Consider the following 27104-nt stretch of genomic DNA (forward strand, 5'->3'; position numbering starts at 1 on the left):
AAAAAATAGTTGAAAGTTAGATTACACAATGCTTATTTTAAATAGGTAATACATTTTAGCTTACTAGGAGCAGCAGGATTACAGGGACTTAGTTTATGCTTCCTAGTGTTTTGTGGGAAATTTAATATTTACGTTCTTTAATGATGTTGTTAAGCTATCTAGAAAGAAAATAACATACCTTGTGTTTGTATTGAATTCACTTATTTCAGAGTTAAGAATGTCTCCAAATTCAGCTATTTATCATTGAATTATTGAAATAAAGACTCCTCATGGGCCTCCTAATGTTATTCTTTGCCTCATACTCCTCCCTGCCAGGGCCAAAATTCCTGGAATGCACAATTGTTGATTATCCTCCACTAATATAATTGATTTCTATCTCAATTTGAATTAAGCATTTGTGTTGGCTGGCATAAATTCAAAGGACCAAATGATTTCTTTTCTGAGAAAGAGCAAAAGATGTGAAATAATCCTCAAAATAAACAAAATGATACTTTCTTGGTAATGTACAGATACTTGCCTGGTAGAATAGTGATAATTAAGAAAAATATTTTCAAAGATCCACTTATTTCTTAGAATCTTATAAGATCGAATGATATCTACTTTATTCAGAAATAAAAATTCACACTGAATTAACTAAAATTACATTTCTGCATATGCTAATACCAACACTAACTCCATACAAGTATGGGGAACTCAAAAATACATTTTGATAACTATAGTATAGACCACATTAGGAATGCATTGACTGCTGACCTCCATCTTATGTATGTTTGCTCATATCAAAAGCTCACCCAGGCTTGTCCAGTTTTAAAAACGCATGGCATATATTTTTTCCATTAACTTTTCAAGACTACAATAAGGTCTAATAAGGTTATACATGTAAAAATAATGAAATATGTTGACCTTAGACAATATTGGTATTAAAACAGGTCAAAAATATTTCTGACTTTGAAAATATATAACATATGCCAAAATAGTACTTTTCATATATCAATCATCATTAACTTTTGCTTATCTTTTGTTTCTCACATGCAATCAGTTATCTATTCTGTTAATTTTTGTTACAAATTGGTCCCTTTTTTGCCATTCCCAGCTTAATTCAGATTTTCATTATGTCACACTTGAAATCCTGTAGTTATTTTATACTTGCTCTTCTTCCCTCTAATCTGTCAATCCATTTTAATCTGTTTGACTGGCTCTTATCAGGTTAATTTTCCTAAAATAATAATTGTATTATCATAATTCTCTGACAAAGGTCTTTAAGAAGTTTCATTGTTTTGACTCCACTCAAACTTCACCTGTGTCCTAATTTCTTTTGTGGATCAAGCAGACATGCCTGTGGTGTATTTTGGAGCCAGACAGACCTGAATTGACAGCTTGGTTTTGACTCTGTGAGATGTGGTTGAGTTCTTCAGGGTCTCTAAACATTACCTGCCTGTCTGTTAATTAACATGGAGAGAAAAATGTGTGGCTGTCTCAAAGTACGACTATGAGAATTAAAATGAAATAATGTGAGTTTTCAGAGCTCTTTGTGTTTGTGTCTTCCCTTGGGTAGATTCTTGGTTTTTCCCACAGCATGGCTCCCAAACACCAGTCTTCACTTCCACCTCAAGCAAAGAAACCAAAGAAAATGAGACTGACTCCCGCCTCCAGAGCAGAGGAAATATCTGCTTCTCCAAACTTGCCAAAGGAAGAAAAAGAACAGCAAGAAGAAATTGAACATATTGATGAAGTACAAAATGAAATAGACAGACGTAATGAACAAGCCAGCGAGAAGATTTTGAAAGCAGAGCAGAAAAATAACAAACTCCGCCAACAATTTTTTCAGAAGAGGTCAGAATTGACTGCCAAAATCCGAAATTTTGGTATAACAACATTTGTCAACAATCCACAATTGTCTGTACTGTTTGTGCAGGAGGGTGACGAGACGCTGCTTTATTTGATAACAGTTGAAGTAACAGAATTTGAAAATATTAAATCAGGTTATAGAATAGATTTTTGTTTTAATGAAAACCTTACTTTGAAAATAAAGTTCTCTCCAAAGAATTTCATCTGAGTGAGAGTGGTGATTCATCTTCAAAGTGCACTGAAATCAAAAAATGGAAATCCAGAAAGGATCTGGTTAAAAGTTCAAGCCAAACGCAGAATAAAGCCAGCAGGAAGACACAACATGAGGAACCAGAGAGCTTCTTCACCTGGTTTCCTGATCATTCTGATGCAGCTGCAGATGAGTTAAGAGAGGTCATCAAAGATGATATTTGGCCAAATCCATTACAGTACTACTTGGTTCCTGACGTGGATGATGAGGAATGGGAAGAAGAAGATGATGATGATGTTAAAGAAGAAGAAGGATTGGAAGATATTGATGAAGAAAGGGATGAGGATAAAGATGAAGAAGATGAAGATTGTGAGGAGGAGGAGAAAGGAGAGGAAGATGAAGGAGAAGATGACTAATGGAACACTGATGGATTCCAACCTTCCTTTTTAATTTTCTCTAGTCCCTGGGAGCAAGTCGCAATTTTTTTTTTTTTTTGTCCTCTTGTATTTAGTCATCCTGTTTTGACGTCTCCTTTCTCCTTTATACCATGGTTCTCAACTTATTTTGGGGGGAAATACCTTGAGCAGAACTCAGTAGGAAAAGAATCTCTACCTTTTTCTGTTCCAAATTCATTTTTATCCCTTCCTGTCTCAGCAAAAACTTTATGGAATAAACACCACCATGCTCCGTGGGAAAAAAACTCCTACTCCCTTAGCTCTGCTGGAAGCTGGAGGGTGCTAGGACCCTGTGAAGTAGTGCATAGAAGTCTAGCTTTTTTCCTCCATTCTCTGTATATTGGGCTCAGAGATTACACTGTGTCTCTATGTGAATATGGAGAGTTAGCATTTACCAACATGTATCTGTTTACTTTCTCTTGTTAAAAAAAAGGAAAAAAAAATCTTTAAAAAATGGGGTTATAGAAGTCAGCAAAGGGTGGGTTTGAGTGGGCATTTTGACAATATCGCTTCTCCTTTGGCATGTTTTAATTGTGATGTTTAACAGACATCCTTGCAGTTTAAGATGACACATTTAAAATCAAATTATCTCCTAATGATGACTTGAACCCTGTCACTCAATGAGAGAATCAATAGAACCCATAGTATCTCAGTTTCAATTGACATTCTTTATTGTAATTTTGTTCCTGTTTATTTTTAAATTTTTCTTTTCATTTCACTGGAAAGAAATATGATGCTCAGTTTTAAATGTTAAAATTGTACACGTTGCTTTGTTACAGTCAAACTAAATGTGTACACAAAGGATTTGATGATTTTTCTCTCAGAACGGATATTCTTAATAAGATTTTCCAAATTTGACTTGTATAAAATTATTGTCAAACTTTGTCACCCTAACTTCGTATTTTTTGATATACAATTGCAGGATGACCCCAAGGCTATGTTGATTGAGGAAAGGAATTTGAATCAATGTATTAGTGTTTCCATAGCGGGAAACCCATCATGGGTACAATTTGCCATCAGTTTCTGAAATTTTTCACATCATTCAAGATTCCAGATTGCTGAAAACTCCATTCTGAATATGTTGTACCCTTGATTTGTGTCTCAAATTGGCATTTCAAAATATAGGATTTTATTTACCTGGATATAATAATAGTGCCTGCCACCACCATCAGACAGACCTGGTGCTCCACTGTCAAGTCAACACACAGGAGGGCAATTGTTAGATGTGGTCGAGGTGGCCAAGAAGGCAGGATTTCAGAGTAAGAAGTCTGTAATGGTGGTTACGAAACTCAGGTTAGGAGTATTTTTGTCTCAAAATACCAGCTGTTTAGCATATAGCTCTCAAATGAGACCTGTCTGTGTGGATCTGGATGAGATGATGGACTCTGCTCTGTTTGCTAAATGCCATTGTGCATAAGTAACATTTTGAGAAGCTACCTAATGTGTACAGTTTTTCATGTTGTAAAAATATAGTAGCTAAAATTAAATGCCTGGTTAAATTAAAAGATTTTTGATGTTTAAAAACTTTATAAATGGAACTATTCCATCAATAGGCAAAGTGTAATGAAAACCTGTCAAGATGGATAGTATGTAATTTCTGCACAGGTCTCTGTAGTAAATACACCACTGTATACTGGTCAGGAATCTTGCTCCAATAAAAGAACATAAAGATTTAAAAAAATACAAAGTAAAAAAAATTAATAATGCATATGCTGTGTTCAGTGCCTGGAGAAGAAATACATATTAACTATTCTATAATTTGGCCTAAAATAGAAAAGATTTATGTAACTCAGTAATGTTTAAGAAGGTGGCCCATGTTGGTGACTGATCAAATATACCTGACTAGGGCTTTTGCCCAAGTTTTTGCCTCTAGATTTTCTAGTCAAATCACTTGCCTCTATCCCTTCCCTCTCAGGGACCACCGCTGATCCTACTAGAAAAATCTAAAGCTTATGGATACTCCCATGTAAGAGGTAGCCCACTCAGACCTTGAGTGGGGACTTTTCACTCTTTGGTTTCATAGCCCCTCCATAATCTGGCCTGACCTGACTGTATCTTGTTTTCATTTCTTCCCAATGTCCAGAGCTCCACTAAATAGATCTTGTCATTCTAACAATTTTGACAACTTTCCTGTCTGTTGTGGACTGAATGTTTGTGTCCTACCAAAATTCAGAATTCATATATTGAAACCCTAATACCAATTTTTCATTTTATAACACATAGGTAATGAAATACATTTCTGTGAAGAAAACTTTGTTCAATTATTCTTTTCCTCGTTTTTAATATTAAATAGAGAATTACGACACTGTTGTGTGTGAAGTGTGTTATATATTACTAAATTTGTATTTAGAAAAATTTCTGCAATTTGTACTTGTCAAACTTTAACATTTTAAAAATCATTGGCAATGTGCTATTTGAAACAATGTTTTCACTACTTTTTTATTTTAATTTTCTGTAATTACAAATAAAAGTTAATAAACATTTTTGGCATATTTTCTATACAGACTTTAGACTGGTCTTTCCAGATCTTCTCACACAAAACTTTTATTAAAATTTTAATTGCAATTACATTGAACCTAAAAATGAGTTTAGAAATAATAGACCTATTTATTATGATACCCACTTATTCATGTTCTCATTCATCAAATATTATATTTACATGCCTAGAAGTATCTACACATTTGTGACTGTTTTTTCCTAGTGTGTATATTGCATATTTTAGCCATGCATGACATCCCATTCCAGTTCTTGAAATTATCTGAAGTATCTTACATAAATACTTTCAACAAGGATGAAATAAAATACGTTAAAAGTAGGAATTATAAAAGTTATGTTTCAATCTAAGAAACCAAATGTACAATGCTTCACGTGTCTTTGTGAACATTTTTTAACAAGGCCATATAGTAGGGTCATTAAAGAATCAGGCCCTAGGTTATTCACATGAATTTAAACCCACCCCTACTATTCACTGTTCATAATTTTTAGCAAAATATTTAAATTTTGTAAGGCTTTTTCTAATTTGTTACATGGGAATAATAAAGGTCATTATCCTGTTATTAAGGCATCTTAAGTCTTATAATGAAGACTAAATGAAATCAATAATGTAAAATGATAGGGAAGGAACAATTAATAGAGTTTAGCTATTAATATTATTATTGGTTTATTTCTCTATTTCCCTTTATCTCTGCATTTTCTACAGGAATATGAGTCCCTATCTCTCCCTTCCTTAATGCCATTTGATAATTATAAAGCTCTTTACCCCCTGGAGTGAAGTGAAGCTAACTTCAGAATAGGCTTTTATGTCCTGACTCAGTCAAGGGACTATCCTTTGGATAAAACAAGTACAGTAAAGTCTCGTACATTTGCTAGAGAGGGATTATAATTTACACTTTTTACTTGAAAATGCATAGAGAAAACTATAAGGAACTTGATTTAAAATGTTCAGAAGATTGAAATATATTAGTTTTCAGAGAAAACCTAAGTATTGCTATGGCTGAGGACAGAGTATTTTTTATTTCCAAAGCACAGCAACAGGTTTCTTAAAACTGCTTCCTAGATAGGATGACAATGGAAAAATCAATAAAAGTAATTCTAAAAGAACCACACAACATGTGGTTCAGGTACTTAGTTCCTGGCTGATATAACTTAATTCAGAGTAGTTTTGTCCTCTTTTCCACGCTGTTTCCAACATTTTTTGGTTGAAGTTACTTCTAGATATTTAATGTGTATTTTTTAAGTGCCAGTGAAACTAGAATGCATAAAGGAATGTTCTTGCCCTTGAGAAACTCACAATCTAGTAGAGAAGTCGGATCAGTGAGAGGTCATTCCAACACAATGCCTTAAAAGCCGTCAGAGTTAATAACACTGTATGTGGCTCGCAAAGTAGGGAGCAGCTTCTCTCCTGTGGTGCAAATGATAAGATTTCACAGAGGAGGTGACAACTGAGCTAGGTCTTCAAAGATGAGTAAGAGCTTTTTAGGCAGAGGAAAAAGGTAGTCCTCTTGGCATATAGTGGCATTTTACTTAATCTTCTTGAAAAAAATACACATATGGCTTTCTTGGAACCTATAAGAATTACATGAAATCAGTGATATGACACAGATAATAGTTATAAAATTTGGCATGAGCTGAAAATAGAGAAACAAGCTTAAGGTGTTGTATAGGTTAATTACATGTAATCAAAACAAGCCCACATGAAGATTTCATTTGGATATAATCTTTAGATACTCAATATTAGCTAATATTTAAAACTTTTTATTGAATAAAATATCCATATAGAAATATGCATATGTCATCATTCTACAACTTGATAAATTTTCACTACCTGAGCACACTGTGTAACAAGCAAATGTGCTTGTTACAGATCAAGAAACAGAAAATCATCAGCATTTCTGAAACACATCAGAAGCCCTTCCCATTATACCTTCAAGTCATTACGCAATTCCCCAAGGGTATTGTTATCCAGGAGTCTAACATAGGTTGATTTCATATTTATTTTTTTCACTTGATATAAAGGAAATCACACGATATATATATTCTTGTGTGTGGCTTCTTTCACCCAGCACTTGATTTGAAATTGATACATATTATTAAGTATACAAAGTGATTGGTTTATTCTCATTGTTGTATAGTATTTCACTCTATAATTTATTCATCATTTTTACTTTCAATTGATATTTATGTAGCTTTAAGGTTGGGGCTAATCTGAATAGTGCTCCTATGAACATTTAGTACTATTTTTTTAGCTGCTATATGAATGTGTTTCTGTTGAAAATATACGTAGGTGTGAATTGCCACATCATGAGGTGTGCATATGGTCACATTAATTTGACCTTTTGCTTCAGGTTTAAGCTTAATTTGTGGAAATTGATATAGTTAGAGCTTGGACAGAAAATGGCCAGGAGATCAATACTGGCAGACATTTAACTCTCCACCTCTCCTTTCCTTGTTAAATGAAGTAACAATTTCTGTATATTGAATTATCTCCCAAGGGACTACTTAGCCTACCCAAAACTAGTCTTCTGACTGGTCCACCTTATAAAATGCAGTTTACAATGTTAAATGGACCCCAAATGGGATAAATTAAATCTCTCCCTGCCCAATCTGCCACTACACCGAAAACATGCTATTTATACAGATATAATAAATATGAAACCAGATGTTTAACTATATTCCAATGTGTATTAGGAAATAAATTGTGCAGAGAAACAAACATGAAATATTGTTGAACTTAAAACGGCTGAGAAAATGGAGACCATATTGTTTTCTTGTAAATTATAATGAAGTGTTCTTTTAAAAATGAGATTATTTACTTGTACCCAGGACATTTTTCTATAACTGAGCCCCAGAAGAGATTCAGCTTGTGCTTGTTTTTTAAAAAGAGAAATATGTTACTATAGAGTAACTTCTATAGTCATATAATGTTTTAATGTTTTATATAGCTACATTGGTAAGTAGCTAGCAAGGTGATGTAAAAGCAGATGAGAGGGAGGGGAAGGATAAGACCAGAGAAAATGAAAGGTGGGAAGATGGAATAAACTGGAAAAGTGGCAGAGCCTTAGGAGAAAAAAATGTACTGTTAGAATAATTATTACTCATCTACTACTTTAAACATTGTGTAATGGTAGATTTTATTAACAAATAAAAGCAACATCTGCTGGCCAAAATCGCAAAATCATTTTGGGAAAAAGACATTGCAGTAAATGGCTTGGACACAAAACAGCAAGGGATGCACTTTAAAAAAGAAAGATAAGGTGCAACGGGTGCAGAAGGATATGAGGTAACAAGTAACACCCAGAGTTGGGAGGATGCCACTCAACAGTTTTTAAACGTGTTTACAGAACCTTTGCAGGAAAGTGTGTGAAATGCTGATAGGAACCATGTCATGGACAGCGGAAAGTGACAATCTAAGGGAGAGAATTTCATCAATAGTCTACAGAGGAAGAAATCTGGGGTTTAGAGTAAGAAGAATGTTGTGAGCTTTAAAAATATTTCTAAGAGTAAATTTGGAATTGTGTTTCAAAATATAACCCTCCTTCTTGATGGGTAGGTTACATCTAAAACATGAAGCTAGAGGAGAAAACACTGAGGTGTCATATTGACCATAACATAATCATTTAAAATGGAAAAAATTGATAATTTTCTGTGGCTTTTTTAAAGTATGTGAAGTCAGTATTTCTAGGCCACCTATTTTCAAGGTAAATTGATTAGAGCTTGAACAGGAAGATGATAATGATATGGAAGCAGCAGGAATTACGTGTCACAGTAACGAGGGAAGAAAATGAATTTTTATAATCACCAATTATTACATTAATGAGGAAATTAATCAAATATGGGAAACATAATTGGAAAGCTAATGAGTGAGTATGATTGACTGTATTACATGGGGAATAAGTTAAGGCACAGAATAGGAGGTTTTAATACGTTTAGGATTAGAATCTTATCCTGAATGGCAGCCTTCAAGAAGGTTAAGACAGAAGAATGACAATTGCCAAGAACTAAATGTTGATTTTTTTGCATAATTTCAGGGTTTATTACTGGTGGCCTAACATATACTGATACATGCCACAACTGCATCAGAACATAAGTTCTTTAAAGAAAGGGATGGTGAACCGTTATGTCTAGGGTCTGTCACAATATTTGATACAAACCTGATCATATTGCAAGACATGTAAGTCCACTGAGACTAACTTAAGTAAAAATCTGTCCTAAGGCCATGAAGGTATCTCAAAGAACCAAGGGGAAGGACAAATATTTAGCGTTACTTTGCATTTAATAATATACTAGAACCAGGTCATGACAAAATTTCAATGTTCTCTCTGTATCTGTCAACAGTTTATCTACATTTACAACTAATTATTTTCTCTTTGCAGAACAGCTTTCTTTACCTCTCTAGTTTTTGCGATGAAACATACTGCTGCTGAGTGCTCCTGATTATCCATGTAACAGGAGCATTCAGCCCAAGAGAGATGAAGTACATCTTTTGCAATACCGACTTGAATTCCCAGGAAGGGGAATGAATAAATGTGATACAGCTGCCCAGTTCTGGACCAACCAACTGCAGCCAGGGGTGCAGCAACAGACGGGTGCAGTATAGTGCCTGCCCGAAGGACAGACATTTTCAGAAGGGACGGCTGTTCTGAAATACCTACACTGACCTACATTTCTCAGTGTAGATATGTTGAATGTATAAAAAGAAGGTCATATTTGGTTCTCCTTTAGTGACTCATGTATTTCTCCTGGTGGGACATTTTTAGTACTTGAGATATTTTAAGAAAAAAAAAAAAATAATATAAGAGCCAAATTTATTTAGGATTAGAGGAGACCTATATTAATTTTCTTTTATTCTCAAACTATACTGTTTGACAGAGAAGAATTAGATGATGATGTGTTCAAACCCCACCTCTTCCACTTATTAGTTTTGCAGGCTTTAGATATGCATTTGCCCTCATAAGATACATTTCCTCATCTGTAAAATGGAAATAATAATTAATAAGAATAAGTATCTCATAGCATTGTTGTGTAGATGAAGTAAGATATTTCCCGGAAATCTCCTAATATAGTGCCTACCATATGGCAAGCATGCAGCTTGTATTGTTATTAATTTTATTCTGTTAGACAATTTTATTAGTTTTCTATTGGTGCTGTAGCAAATTACCACAAACTTAGTGGCTTAAAACCAACACAAATTTGTTATCTTACAGGAGGTTAGAAGTCCGAAATAGATTTCACTGAGTTCAAATCAAACTGTCAGCAGGGCTGCATTCTTTCTGAGGGCATTGGGAAGAATCTTGTTTACTTGAATTTTCCAGCTTCTAGAGATCATCTACCTGTATTCCTTGACTCATTACTCCTTCCTCCATCATTAAAACCAGCAGTGTAACACCTTCACATTTCTTTCTCAGACTCTGACACTCCTGCCCTCCCATGGCAAGGACTCTTGTGATTTAATCGGGCCCAACTGGATAACCCAGAATGCTCTCCCCACTTAAGATTCTTAATCACTTTTACTGAGTAAATCAGCATATTCACAAGTTTTAAGATGAGGACATCTTTGGGGAGCCATTATTCTGTCTGCTACAACAATAATGTCCTTCTTGACAGTAAGTCCCTTTCTACAAAACTTACTCTATGAAGGTGTCATTTAGTTCTAAATCAGTTTTTGGTCTACAAGTTTATTTCCTAATTGAGAGAATAACTGAAGAAAAAATACTAATAAAGTCAGTTTTATGAAGAAAAAAGTAATAGAATTATAGATGCTGGCATTTGACTATTATGAAAATATTTCTCATACATATGTTCATGAGTATCTTTTGATATTATGTTAATATATACAAAACAAGTTGTAGGGTGGTATACCATGTTGCAGAAAATATTGTTTTACCAAAGTAATTCTCAATTACAATATGTTCTTTATAATCTATTGGTGTGTGGAATTAAATTACCAATGCTCTATATTGCTTAAAGCAGATCAAATTAGTTGACCAGATATGAACAGTAAAAACTATTCTAGGCATATTGTCAACACACATTTTTTTTAAATTTCACTTTATTCTGTTAAAATACTTTTAGTTTGAAAAAGAGAGAGAGGGTATTTAGAAACTCCAGCTTATTAGTTCCAGAATTGTCTAGATCATATGAACAAGTCCGCAATCTCTAGTAATGTTTTTCCTTTCTGTCCTTTTACATGTCATGTAAAACAATTTTGCGCTTGAGTGAAGAAAACAGAGACTCTCTGGCAGGCCCTTTATGATTAAGGCGATTGCTGTTAGATGCGAAGCAAAATTTAAAAGCAAAGTTTTTATTTAAATTGATTAGTAAAAATACATAGTTCTGAGATGAATTGTTAGTTTAGTATGACATTTTTTTCATTGTTTATGTTTTATAAGCTGATTCTAAATTTTCATTCAGATGCTGGATAAATCAATTATTACCCAAAGGATGGCTCCTACTGCAACACAAGTATCTAGAATGTAATGTTTATTGGCTCTCTCAGGTGAGCCAAATTTTGACTGGCTTTAAAGTTTAAGCTTAAAGCTAGTTTGATTTGATTTAATCTTAGATTATTTGAAAGATCATTGATTTCTCTGACTGTGACTTTTGTTTCCAATTTTGACAGTGTTTCGTGATGGCTTTTCCACAAAAGGCACTCCACGAAATAAAGTTGTGGTAAAAAAGCCTTGCTTGAAGGTTACCTGGCAATATCCACACATGACATTTACTTTAAAAGAATTCTGTGAGAAATAAACAGCCTTGCCAAAAGGAAAATAGCTCTTGAAAAAGGAAAAAAACATACAAACAAACAAAAAACCTGCTATTGAAGGTAAGCAAAAAGTATAATGAATGTTACAATGTCTGAAAATTACTGTTCGATTTATCAAAGTTTATATGGCAGATGAAGAGATAGTAGATTAAAAGAACCTACTTGTTTATATGCACAAAGATGCCAAATTTAGTCCCCATTTTCTTGTGCTAAAACTTGATTAAGCTGTCTTAGATATACTCTTTTCTGAAGGTTAGAAAGGCAAATAAATAGTGGGCTAAAGGGTTATGTTTGATGACCTGGACAGCTGCAATGTATGAATATACAATAACATATCATTTATTAAATTAACTCATAAAACACAGGAGCCCATTTTGATTAAGAAGCCAAAGAATAATATTTAACTAAGAATTTAATTTCTGAGTAGACAATTTAATCACCTAGTTGACAAATTATTCCAAATTATGCTTTATTAATAATTCAATTCTATTCACAATTTTTTGGCAGACATGGTGCTAGGACCTGGGAATAAATTTGGAAAGGAGATTGAACTTGTCCCCTTCTACACGAACTAAAGTCCACTGAAGAAAATGAACAACAAACAATTAATTTCAAATATAATGATTGTTAATGAAAGCAATAAAAATGAGGTGCTATGGGACCATAAGGCAAAACAATCTAACTTATTATTTTTAATGCATCCCCACTTAAATTCTTCAGCATGATCTCCCACCATTCCTGAAAGCAGTAAGATGGTAAATCCTTCTTTTTATTATTCATTCCTTTCTTCCGCCTCTCCTTTTTTCTCCATCTTTTTTTTTTATGTATCCTCCTCCCCTTACATAAATATCTAAGTAAGTGCTCACCTTTCTCTGCTAGAAATGGGTACGTAGCAGAGACACAACCCTGCCCTCATAAGGTTTAAAATAAACCAGGTTATACAAATATTGAATAAAAAAAACTGAGTAACTAATTAGTTAATTGCTACTAATAACTTATTTGAACGAGAAGTGCAAATTGTTATAAGAGAAGAACCTATTTAGTCTGCAGGTGGTATCTGAGAGATTGTTTTGAGATGACACTTAAATGGCGATTTTTAAAGAATAGAAAAATATGTTCTCCAGACAGATGGAATGATGGCATATGTGAAGTCCTGCACACGTTAAAGTCGGAAGAACTGACAAAGCCTATTGCATATGGAGATAAAAATCATTTGGATCAAGAAGAGTAAAGAGAGAGGCTTCGGAGATACACAACCTTTTTCGGGATAAGAACACTAAACGTTAAAGAACCAATTTAATAATTTTATCATGTGGTAATAAATGATATGGCTGGAGATGGAGCCATGAGTTTGATCACAGAGAATGTGGTGGATGGGATATTAACATTACACCTCTCTCGCATGCTGAAGCAACCAGGCATTTGGGATCATGGCTCTTCTCCAGACAGAAATATTTTTAAATACAAATTTCATCACCCTTGCCAGTGAATGAATCAGGATCGCTGACCAAACCCAATCACTGCATAGCTTTTTCCTGATAATAAAGAATGCACATAGGACCCATAGACATGGAGGGGAGGTTTCAAGGCTTTCTCTTCCTCTGGACTTTTCATGTGCAGCGATGGAGCCTAGAACTGATGAAGCCATCACACAGAGAACGCCAAACCAAGAAAACTGCAAAGAAATGGAATTGGAGAAATATATCAGTTTAAACAATTTTGATGCCCACAATACCTTTGGACTTCCAGGTATGTGGTCCAATACTTTTTTTACCCCATTCGTGGTAAAGAAACTGGAGCTAGCATGAATAAAATGATGCTTTAGGAGGCTGATTTGGTGATAGTAAGCAAGAAAATGCTGGGGTTCTTTTTGACTGTGGATATAGCTTTTGTAGGTTTTTTTGATCTGTAAAACAACATGAAAATGTTATTTAATCACTTTAAATATATTTTAGTAGTGTTTAATTTATTTAGGCAATTTCTCAGAAGGGAGTATAGTTTTGGTGGAAATATCAAAGATAAATATCTGTTAATCCTTGATTGAAAGACACAATAATTCAATTGTGCTAGTTTATCATAAGCTGATAGTTAAATAGAATATAATCATGTGTTACTAAATCACATGAAATTGTGTGTGTGTGTGTGTTTCATACCCACTAGGGCACCTCAAGGTAAAAACCTCTGCTCATTTATTTTTGTGACTTCTTAAAAATAACAGACATAGAAATCAATGGAACAGAAAAGAGAGCCCAGAAATAAATGCACACAATATACAGCCAATCTTTGACAAGGGCACCAAGAATACAGTGAGGAAAGAATAGTCTCTTCAATAAATGGTATTGGAAAAAGTAGATATCCACATTCAAAATAATGAAATTGGATGTTTATCTCACACCATACACAAAAATCAAATTAAAATGGATTAAAGACCTAAATGTAAGACTCAAAACTATAAAACTCCTAGGAGAAATATAGGAAAAGAAACCTTCACACTGGTTTTGGCAATAATTTATTGGGTATGATATAAAAAGTACAAGCAACAAAAGCAAAAATAGGAAGTGGCATTATATCAAACTAAAAACTTCTACACAGCAAAGGAGACAATCAACAAAATGAAAAGATAATATGGAATGAAATGACATATTTGCAATCTCATATCTGATAATGGATTAATATATAAAATATTTAAGGAACTTCTACAACTTAGTAACAAAAAATATTAATAACCAAATAAAAGACAAAGGAACTGAATAGACATTTTTCCAAAGAAGACATACAAATGGACAATATGTACATATGAAGTTGCTCATCACCACTAACCATTAAAGAAATACAAATCAAAACCACAATGAGACATCACCTCAAAGCTGTTAGGATGGGCATTACAAAAAAAATAGATAACAAGTGCTGGCAAGGATATGGAGAAATGGGAATCCTAGTACACATTTGGTGGGAATGTAAATTGATGCAGCCCCTATGGAAAACAGTATGAAGCTTTCTCAAAAAACTACAAAGAGAACTACCATATGATTCAGCAATCTTACTTCTAGGTATATATGCAAAGGAATTGAAATTAGGTTTTCTAAGAGATATCTGACCTCCTATGTTCATTGCAGGATTATTCACAATAACCAAAATATGGAAGCAAACTAAATGTCCATCAATGAATGAGTGGATGAGGAAAATATGGTATACACATACAATGGAATATTATTCAGCCTTTAAAATGAAGTAAGTCTTGTCATTTGTGACATGGGTGAACCTGGAAATCATTGTGCTAAGTGAAATAAGCCAGATACAGGAGACAAACACTACATAATACCAATTATATGATGAATCTAAAATAGTAAAACTCATAGAAGCAGAGAGTGGAATGGCAGGTGCCAGGGACTGAGGAGAGGGGGAAATAAAGAGGTATTAGTCAAAGGGAATAAAGTTTCCATTATATGAGACAAATAAGTTCTAGAGATTTATGGTATAGCATTTGCCTATAGTTAACAATTATGTATTGTTTACTTAAAAACATGCTAACAGGGTAGATATTATGCTAAGGGTACTTGTCGTAATCATCATCATCATCATCATCATCTAAGAGGACAAGAAGAAACATTTTTAGGTGATGAGTAGATTTATGGCATAGATTGTGGGGCTTACTTCATGGGTATATACTTATCTTCAAACACATCAAGTTGTAAACAGTAAATATATACAGCATTTTGTGTGTCAAAATTTTTTTTCTCTTATTTATTCTTCAGCTTCCCTAATCAAGCTAATATTTTTAGTTCCTTTTACTCATTTCTGGTAATCTTTTCTATTTCCACTCTCTTCCCAGGAAACTTGATTTAAATTGTAATCAGCATTAAATTTATTCATTAAAATTCAACATCTTCCCAGACATTATGAATCTATTATGATCACTAACTATCTACATTTCATAGGTATCTCAGTTTTCACAAACCCAAAACAATTTTTGATATTTGAACCTAAACATCATCCAGGCTTCTCTATTTCAGTTATACTGCTGGCTTTAATGACAGCTAAAGACATGTGCACACGCATGCATTCATTCTCCTTACTGCATGGTTCTGAAATGTATGAATTTCAGTTACCATGATATACTAACTCTGAGTAATTTTATAAAGTACAAATTTTGCTGCTAGTTTAGTCCACAAATTGTTATAATAGTTTTTTTTTTCATTTTCATTTATTTATTTATTTATGTTTGGCTGCATTGGGTTTTCGTTAATGTGCGCAGGCTTTCTCTATTTGCAGCGAGCGGGGGCTACTCTTCTTTGTGGTGCGCGGGCTTCTCATTGCAGTGGCTTCTCTTGTTGTGGAGCACGGTCTCTAGGTGCACGGGCTTCAGTAGTTGTGGCTCGCGGGCTCTAGGTCGCAGGCTAAGTAGTTGTGGTGCAGGAGCTTAGCTGCTCCGCAGCATGTGGGATCATCCCAGACCAGGAAGTGAACGTGTGTCCCCTGAATTAGCAGGCAGATTCTTATCCACTGCACCAGCAGGGAAGCCCAACACAAATTGTTATATAAATAACAGAAGGCATCATGACCAGTGACAAATCATGTAACCCTTGTCAAAGTCTGACAGCAGGTGGTCACTTCACATTTGTTATTCAGTTCACACACAGGCAGCAAAGCAGGTAATTGTGTACCCTCCTTGTCTCCTACTGATAAACCCATTTGTTATTATTTTAAAAATCAGATGATGGAAGGAGGATAGTGCTAAATGAAAAATGACAACAGTGAAAGTGATATTTGAATATAATGTAATTGAAATTACAGGAGAGTTAGCTGACCATAGAGATGTTGGCATTACCACTGTTTGAGAGACTCCAGATGTGCAGCCAGAGGAAGTTAGTGAAGGTGAGATTACTGACAGAAATGAGGAAAGAAATTTTGCTGAAACGGATGAAAATGTCCCAGAAGAACTTAGGTGCCATCAAACAAACTTCACATTTGGGACATTCTTGGAGATAATTCATGACAATGTAAGTAAAAAGGATAAAATGGTAGATGTCCATCCAAACGTTGAAGGGAGTATGATAATTTAACAATACATAAAAAAGATGCTTATTAAGTGTCATAAGCTATACAATGAGAAGAAAGCAAGCACTAATCAAACTATTATTCAGTTTCCTTTAACAAATTTTTTAGAGCAAATCATATTTGAGATTCCATAGGATTGTTTCATTTCTCTCTGCTCTGTTTTATTTTTTATTTTTTTATACAATTTTAAAACTTACTTTCCATTTACAGTTATTGCAAAATATTGGCTATATTTCCTGTGTTGTACAATACATCCTTGAGCCTATCTTACACCCAGTAGTTTGTGTCTTCCACTCCTCCACCCCTATATTGTCCCTCACCCCCTCTCCCCACTGCTAATCACTAGTTTGTTGTCTATATCTGTGAGTCTGCTTCTTGTTCTTATAGTCACTAGTTTGTTGTATTTTTTTAGATACCACATGTAAGTGATATCATACATTACTTTTCATTCTCTGTTTTATTTCACTTAGCATAATACCCTCTAAGCCCATACATGTTGCTGCAAATGGCAAAATTTCATTCCTTTTTATGGCTGAATAGTATTCCAATGTGTGTGGGGGGGGTGAGAGAGAGTGGTGTGTGTGTGTGAGAGAGAGTGGTGTATGTGTGTGTGAGTGTGTATGTGTATCACATCTTCTTTATCCATTCATCTGTCGATGGACACTTAGGTTGCTTCCATATCATGGCAATTGTAAATAATGTTGCTATGAACACTGGGGTGCATGTATCCTTTCAAATTAGTGTTTTTTGGTTTTTTCAGATATATACCCAGGAATGGAATTCCTGGGTCATATGGTAGTTCTCTTTTCAGTTTTTTGAGAAACCTCTATACTGTTTTCCACAGTGGCTGCACCACTTTACATTCCCGACAACAGTGTACAAGGGTCCCCTTTTCTCCACATCCTTGTCAACATTTGTTATTTGTGTTCTTTTTGATGATAGCCATTCTGGCAGGTGTGAGGTGATATCTCATGGTGAGTTTGGTCTGCATTTTCCTGGCGATTAGCAATATTGAGCATCTTTTCTTGTGCCTATTGGCCATCTGGATTTCCTCTTTGAAAAATCTCTATTCAATTCTTCTACCCATTTTTTAATTGGGATGTTTGGTTTTTTGATGTTGAGTTGTATGACATTAATTTTCAATGTTTCTCAAGCCCTTTCTCTCTCTCTTCTCCTACTGGGACCCCTATAATGTGAATGTTGGTGTGTTTAATGTTGTCCCAGAGGTCTAATGTTTTAAATTACTAAACATACATTAATTTTGCTATTTTTAAATGTCCAAATACATTTGTAACTGACAGCATGAGAGTTTTTTGTGATATTTTTAAATGTCATGGGAGAATAATAATTTTTCCCATTGATTATTAAGATTACTCAGTACAGTTTGAACTTGCATGACCACTTTTGGGGTCTTGCACTGCTATGCAAAGCGACGAATGCAAGGTATATTATCAATCCATTATTTTCCACTTTTTGTTTTAGCACCCTAATCTAAGCCATCATCAACACTCAATCTGATAAATCTAAGGATCTCCACACACTCCTTCCTTTCTCAGTTCCAACCCCTCCTCCACAGGGTATCCAGATTGAACTTTGACCAAATTAAATCAGTTGATACCACATTTATAACACTGAGACTAAAACCATGCCCCTCTTCATAATTCCCTTCACTTACAATGTCAGTAGGATGCCCCACAAAATTAGCATAGCACCAAACTTCTTCCCAAATTCCTCATTTCCACCAACAGGGGTCAAAAATTCATACACATTAGGGTAAGACCACCCCTCCTCCCATGAGTGTCCAAAGAGAACCCCAAGCACTGAGACTAAAACCATGCATCTTCAGGATTCTCACCTCCACTGACGTAAATCAGGAGAGAACATCAGAGTTTTCATATTTTCTGACACTCAGTCTTGCCACCTTTATCTGCTTTGACTTCACTAGGGCTTATTTTTTAATTTGTCCACAAATGAAACTGCTGTCTTGGGAGTCATCCTACATCTCCTAGAATCTCATCCCTTCTCTACTTCGTATTGCCCCTCTTCTATCATTCTTGAGACCCTTCCCCTATGCTCTCTGGAGAAAAATCTCCTGGATCCTGAGTCTTTTCTCTAAAACCTTCTTCTTGCTCTTACAGAAGACACTATTTTACCTGCAACTTTCTCAATTGATTTTTACTTTTTTTTCTCTTCCCCATAGACTTAATCCACTAGGTTGGTGTCCTCCTTATTCCTCAATTCCATTTCCAGACAGCTCTCCATCCTTTCTCCCTACAAATTAGCTTTAAATCCATGTCATCTAAGTCTCTCCATGACTACTCTCATTCTAGTCTACTACCAATCCTTCAATAGACTCTCCCATCTTTTAAACTTTTGACTCATGGGCTCTTCAACTATACTCTTGTGATTTTCTCAACGATTTAACTGTAGTTTCTCTTTCTGACACCTGGACATTCAGTTTCTTGAATTCTTCTCTATTCAACTCATCCTTCTCTTTACCTCACTCACTCCCAGAAGTATATTGTAGAATTTGTCATTACCTATAATATCAGACCCTTCATAATCTTAATTTGATTTGTCCTGCTCTCTGATCACTGCACTCTATCTTTCTAGCTCATTGCACCAAATATTTCAATAATTTCAGTCCTATTGAAACTTTTTTATTTTCCCTCATTCCCTCCAGATTCTTCTTTCCTGATTACCAACATCATGTTCCACAATCAATCATTAGAATCACTACCTTTTATATACACTCTACTTTTTTACTCCCCCCTTGCTTTTTTTGTACTCTCTTGGCACAGTCACTAACCAATTCAATCCATCTTTCCACTTATTCCATGTTTGTCCCAAGGAAACGGAATGTGTATGGAGAAAAACGCACAACAATCCTGACTGGTCTTATTTCGTAGTCATGATTATAGATATCAAGCTGAGTCTGAAGACTGCTGCTCAGAGTCATACCTTAATTCCTATGCCCTTCACTCTCCTAATGTCCTAAGTGTTAATTTCACACCTTCTCATTTCCCCGTAAGCCTCAAATAACTTTTCTTCTTCTCTGTGAAAACTGCAGGTAGCTGGAAGAATATCCGCAACTCTCACTATCAGATCTACCCAGCTACCAGGACATGTACCCATATCATCTGCTCCAAATCGAGTCAGGCTCACAACATTGTCACTGAATCCCATCTCCTCCCCATACTCTAAAACTTTGTTCCAAAAATGTGCCTCTCTTTCCTAATATCAAATTTTTCTGTTAGAGCTGTTAATTATTATCATACAAACTTGTTATTAGTCTCCCCATCTTTACAAAAGAAAACAAAACGAACATTTTTATTGATTCATCTTTTCCCATCTGCTACCTTCCCATTTATTTTCTGTATCTCTTTGAAAGAAACTCTTTGAAAATAGTATACCTATTCACAGTGCTATTTTAAAATTGTCTCCTTCCATTATTTAAAAAACATTCCAATCAGACTTTCACTCCAACTACTTCATCAGGCTGGCTCTTGTTGTAACCACCGAGATCCTCCATGCTACTAAATCTGATGGTCTATTCCCAATCTTCAATTTGTTTGATCCTTTAATCTGCTTTTTACATCATAGGAGATACATTTTCTTCACATGTCTTTTTTTACATTTTATTCACTTTTTTTTGTTTGTTTTAATTTGGCCATGCTGCTGGGCTTGTGGGATCTTTATTCACTGACCAGGGATCAAACCCAGGTCCCAGCAGTGAAAGTGCCAGGTCCTAACCACTGGACTACCAGGGAATTCCCCACGTTTCTTCTATAATTTTACTTACCTTTGGTTTTCTTCTCAAGTCATTGGTCACTCCTTTCAATTTCCTTTGCTGCTCTCTTCTCCTTCATTCTAGAGGGCCTAGGATCTTCTTTTATTTTATATCTAAAATCATTCTGTTAGAGATATATCTCATTTGTTGTATAGCTTTCAATACCATCAACTCAGATTTTCATATCTATCACAAGCAAGCACTTGAATTTATATATCCACCTGCCTGAGATATTAGTAGATAACTCATAATTAACATTTCCTGGGATATCTCATAATTAACATGCTCAGACCTGAATTCCTGATCTCACACATACTGCCAAATCTTCTTCACACAGTCTAATGCACATACATTAATGGAAACATTGTTCGTTCCATTTTCAACTTAAAAACCTAGACTTCTTTCTTTCATACTCTACACCTAATTTATACAAAATGCTGTTGAGTCAGTTTTCAAGTCCCATTAAAAATTGGACAGCTCCTAACTTTCTTTGAAATCAAATTCTCAAGTGGTTTGTTACAATAGTTTCCTAACTGGTCTGCCTGCTCTACCTGCTCCCTTTCCCAGCAGTCCATGTAACCTTTAAAAAATGTAAATCAAATCATTTTACTTCCCTCTTTTAACCTTGCTAATAGATCTCCATGGCAATCAAAGTAAAAGCCTAAGCCTTTCTAATTCCTTACAAATACATGATTTGCTCTTCCTCTTCCTTCCTTCTCTCATTAACTTCTGAGCTCATATTGTGTTACTACCCCCTCCTATTCTGCTCAAGAATTACAAGAATTTGCTTGTTCCAGAGCACAACATATATCCCCCATCTGAAAGCTTTTGCACTGGCTTTTCCTACTGTCTGGAATGCTCTCTCCATGCCAACTCAATATTCTTTTGACTTTCTCCCAACCCAGCTTCAAATCTTTATTCAAATCTCACATCCTAATGAGGGCTATCCTGACCACTATTTAAAAATGTTACTCTCTCCCCTTACCAGCGTTTTTAACCCTTCACATAATTTAAGCACGGTACCTGAGCCATAGCAAATGTTCAACAAATATTTCTAATGAAAGGATTAAAACCATTAAATTTTTTTCCAAAATTCAAACTGTTAAATCAGATCACTTTTCATGTTTCATGTTCTTAAAGTATTTGCCTTGGTTCCCAAACTCAACTCACACTCTATCTTCCTAACTTACTTGGTTTCAGTAACTCTATCTTTCAGGTTCTTGAACACACCAAATTCTTTTTCATCTCAGGATCTTTGCACCTGCTATTCCTTTGCCCAGATCATTATTTTCTTGATATATTTCATTGTGTAATCCCCATTTTTCTACCCTCAGCTTTAATGTCACATTTTGAGTTGTTTTCCCTGGCTCTCATATCTTAAAATTCAACACCTATGTTATTCTACATCATAATATCATATTCTCTGTTTCTTTGGGGCTCATTTTTGAAAATTATTCATTGTATTTCCTCTCTAAAACAATGCAAATTCAATTATTTGAAGACATAGTTTGCTTGTTCAAAGATGCAGACCTTGCATTGAACACAGTTTCTGGCAAATCATAAACCCTCAGTAAATGCTAGATTTTAGGTTAAAAAAAGAAACACAAACAGAACAGAACATTTGGGGAGATCAGCTATGGTGTGACCTGTTGCTCTTCCTCAGTCTTGCCCAATCAGAGCTTTGGGCCTGGAACACTTCTTTATTTAGAGATAAAAAGCCCTCACCACCTGAGAAGTGCATATGTCCATGTGTGGGAATATCCTTCCCTGTTTCAGGCTGAATGCATACGCTTTTGTTCTGCTTATGTGTAGGCAACATATGGCAACTGGTCAACTCCACTACTGTATCTGGACCCTATGGGGTTCCCTGAGGGGACAGGAGTATTTCTACTATAGCACAAGATGCATGTGTGCCAGTTGTCTTGCATCAGCTGTTGAGAGGGACCAACTGACCACGGGGGACTCTTGCCCACTATTGAAGCTGGCCTTGCTCTGTCTTTTATCTATGGGCGTAAAGCATTGTTTCATCCAGGGCTTAACTTTATTGTATTTATTTTATTGTAGATAGAATCTTACCTTGGCATTGATAACCATTACAGGTTGTATCCACTGGACAGAACAAAACACAACGTGTGACTCATGAGTTAATGACATCAGTTTGACGGCAGTGTAGAATAGAGTTTAAGAGTGTAGCTATGCTGTCAGAATGCTTGGGTTTCAGTTCCAGTTCTGTCATGTGATTATTGTAACGTGACCATGCATTTGAGTTTTTAGGACAGTCTCTGATTATGCTTGCCTAACTCATTTTTCTATTATGAGCCCACTTTCACTCTCAAAAGTGTTCCAAGTTGGAAGGAAACTTATATGCCCTCCACCCCAAAGTAAGAATCTTTTCCTTGGGTCAAACCTTTCTTTTCCCAGTTTCTTTACTTGGAAAGTAAAAATAAAAAGGACACCTAACTCCCATAGATTTTGAGAGGATTAAATAACTGTACATAGCATATATGAAGAGTATATAATTTGTGTGTGTATTTACTGTACACACACACACACACACACACACACACTATATGATGGTCAAAGAACTTAGACCAACAGTTGCCATATATTATTGACAAATTACACTTTTAAAAAAATTATCTTCATGAGTCCATTTAATACAAAGTTTGTAGAAATACATAAATATACATGTTAAAAAACAAAACTTCATCTAATAAGACAGATGGATTAGTTGCTAATCATTTCCTTTACAAAAGGATGAAGCACACTGTTCATTTACACTGGTGTTTCAGTAATATACGTCTCAATGATTACCTACTTGTTTAGGGGTAGAAACACCAGGAGATAAACTACTAAAGTATTCCCAATAATATTGTCAATCATAATAGGCAAAGGTTTTTCTCTGGGTATATAGTATATATCAATAGAAAAAAATTTGTTCTGATGTACAAAAACTCATTTAAATGTCCATTGTATGTTTGTTGTATAACCCTAGTTTATTTTATTGTCTTTTTGTTACTCATAAACGTGTTCCTTATAGGAATTTATTTTGAAAATTTTCTATTCTTACTTAATTTATAATTTTTATTTTCTACTAAGAATTACAAGATCTGTTTACTTAGTATATTTATTTAAATCACATAACTGGAATTATTATTATACTACAACAACAACAACAAAAATTACTGTTCATTCGACAAAGAAGGTTAGAAACTAAAAATCCTTAACATCCAAAAGAGAACACAATTAATTTTAATAAGCTAAAGTGCAACAGTAAGGCGAAAAGACAAGATATGTGATAAGCAGCTGTGGGACCTAAAGGTCATCACTAAACATGATTCTCATTTACCCTTTTACTTTTAGTGTCAGGATCTTGTTCTGGTAACATAAACCCTTGAGATTTCTCAAGCCATCCTTCTGTATTGAGCTACGTTGCTAATTTAAAAGCCTTAGTGATTATGTTCTGTTATGATATTAATGGAAAGGTCAATGAATTCATGAAAATACTTTTTCTTTTTGGTTTTATGACACTTGGAACCTTTTCTCCTTTTACAATTTTCAACAAGAAACTGATCATATGTGCCATTTTGTGTAATAAATGAACATAAGCAGTCACTATTTGTGATAATGTCACTTTCTTTGTCACTTACTGAATGGGCAGAATGGGGATATCTGGACTGTTTGATACATTTTCTTATTTTTAATATAAACAAAAATTTTAATGGAGGAAGAAGAGCGAAAGCATTTTTAATAACACAAGTTACAACTTAAAAGATGAAAAGGTTAAAAATTACCTTCAAAATCTTATATTAAGTGCTGACACAGTGACTGCTAATATCTTTCTGGAATTCTTTTTTTTTTTTTTTTTTTTGCGGTATGCGGGCCTCTCACTGTTGTGGCCTCTCCATTTGTGGAGCACAGGCTCCAGACGCGCAGGCTCAGCGACCATGGCTCACGGGCCCAGCTGCTCCGCGGCATGTGGGATCTTCCCAGACCAGGGCACGAACCCGTGTCCCCTGCAACGGCAGGCAGACTCTCAACCACTGCGTCACCAGGGAAGCCCTGGAATTCTTTTAAAGAGTGTTTTACATTGAAATTGTCTCTGTGTATGGTGTCTGAAGAAAAATAGCAGAAACAAAAACTAAAGAAGCTTGAGGTAATATAGTAAAGGAATGGCAATAATGCAGAATATAAAACAGAAAAAAATAATAACACGCAACGCCATTTCTGGCATAGATCCAATTCTGTAAGCCATAATAATGTTTATATTTTCTCATCTACCACACTAAGATATTAAAAGATGGATTTCAATATTTTTCTTATTATGTGACAAGAGAAATGTCATTTACATGGAGCCAGGACAAACTTTCTTAAGGTTTGATCACATAAAGCAGTGGAACCCCTCCCCCTATTCGTGCCTATATAATAATAAAAGGTCATTTGTAGAAGCTATCAGTATAGATATTTTGTGATTTTTGTGTGCATATTAATTATTACTTAAAAACAGAGTTTGTGCGCCAAAGCAATTTTGAGGACTTACTCTGCACTTTGATAATAGACAGGTTCTTCATTTCACTTTGTGTAGATCCAAAAGCAAATTAAATTTTATTCAAACAAGTGTCAGTATATCTAAGGATAAGTTTTGGCTAAACACCTTTGATGGCCAATATTTATAAAGTCCAAGACTCCTGAGATACATTTTTATCATTTAATCAGCAAATGATTACATGGCATAGTTTACCACTTTTCCTAATATGTTTACTTCACAGCTAATCAAATCAGTGTTTCTAGCCTGAATTCACACTATTTGAGTGCCCTGAAATCACTCAAGCAGGCTGGTGCTTCCCATAAAAGCAAATCCAAATCAACTGAAAATCAACCCTGGAACCCAGCTCCACCTAGCAGTGAGCTGGAACCAGCCCTGGGAACACCTGGGCCTCAGCCCTGCATACCAACAGGTCAATAAGAGATATGGGACACCATGCAGCCCTCAGCTAGCCACCCTGGGATCCAGCCCCACCCATCAGCATGCTAATAACAGCTTCAGAACACTCTGAACTCTGCAGCCACCCATGTTAGGAACTGGCTTCACCTCCCAGTGGCCAGTGGCCTCCACACAAGACGGGACTTGACAACCAGGGGCTAGCCATATGGACACCAATGGACACCAGCTCTGGGACCCTAGCCATACCCACAAGCTGGCCAATACCAGCTACAGGACCCCAGGCCCTATGACCAGAGATTCTAGGACCTGGCTTCACCCACCAGTGGGCCAATACTATCTGCTGGGCCTAGCCTCACCCACCAGTGCATAGACACCAGCACCTGCTCACATTGGGCCATAGCCTTGCCCAACAGTAAACAAAAACCAGCCATAGGATGCCTATGGCCCCTCATCCAGGAATCTGGGATTCAGCACCACCAACCAGCAGGTCATTACCAACTCTGAGACATCCTGAGCATCATGGCCAGATGAATCAGGAATAAATCACACCCATCAGTAAGTTGATACTAACTCCAGGGCCCCAGCCCACAAGCCAGCCACTCCAAGACCAAACCCCTCCTACCAGTGGGCCAGCACTAGCCCCAAGACTTCCCAGGTCTCATGACGCAGCCCCAGCAACCAGTTGGCTGGCATCAGGACAGGTATTCCTCCGGTCATGAAGTAAGTCATGCTAGGACCCAACCTTATCCACCAGGGTCTGGCAGCCTCCACATAAGGCAGGGTGTAGCAATCAATCAGACCACGGTTAGACACTCCTACCTGTACATCCACAGTAGTCAGCCCACCATGACAGAAGGATCCATGCAGCCCATATAGAAGGCATTCTTAGAGCATACAGCTCTGGTGATCAGAGGAAAGTATGCTGCTTGTTCCCATAAGATGTTTCCTACATAAGGCCACTTTTTCAAATGTATACTAACATTTGCACTATAGTGGTTCCAGAAGGAGAAGAGAGAAAGAACATTTTTGAAGACACAATAGCTGAAAAGTTCCCTAACACCTAAGTCCAGGAAGCACAGAGAGCCCCAAACAAGATCAATCCAAACAGTACCTACCAAAACACACTGTAATTAGAATTGCAAAAATTTTGATAAAGAGAGAATGTTAAAAGCGGCCAGGGAAAAGCAATAAGTTATGTACAAGGGAGCTCCCATAAGGTTATCAGCTGACTTTTTAGAAGAAATTCTGCAGATCAGAAGGGAGTTGAACAATATATTTAAAGTGATGGAGATGAAAAACCTACAACAAATCTTTCATTCAGATTGGAAAGAAATATCAAAGTTTTGCAGACTGGTGAAAGCTAAAAGAGCTCAACACCATCAAACCACCTTTGTAAGAAATGTTAAATGGACTTCTCTCAGTGAAAGAAAAAAGGCCACAACTAGAAATACGAAAATTACAAAAGGAGAAATCTCATTGGTAAAGGTAATTATGTAGTAAAAACAGTAAATCAACCAGGTACAAAGCTAGTAGGAATGTTAAAAGACAAAGTAGTA

General features: G+C 35.6%; 1 protein-coding gene across 1 annotated transcript; it reads left to right on the top strand.

Annotated features, from left to right (window-relative positions):
- Positions 1 to 1576: 1576 nt before the first annotated feature.
- Positions 1577 to 2454, top strand: LOC102973676 (protein SET-like). Its single transcript, XM_055089633.1, is given in 2 exon segments — positions 1577 to 2009; positions 2012 to 2454. Coding segments are annotated over 2 exon segments (876 nt in total).
- The last annotated feature ends 24650 nt before the right edge of the window (positions 2455 to 27104 follow it).

This window comes from Physeter macrocephalus, chromosome 13 (genome assembly GCF_002837175.3).
Source record: "Physeter macrocephalus isolate SW-GA chromosome 13, ASM283717v5, whole genome shotgun sequence".
NCBI classification, from domain to species: Eukaryota; Metazoa; Chordata; class Mammalia; order Artiodactyla; family Physeteridae; genus Physeter; species Physeter macrocephalus.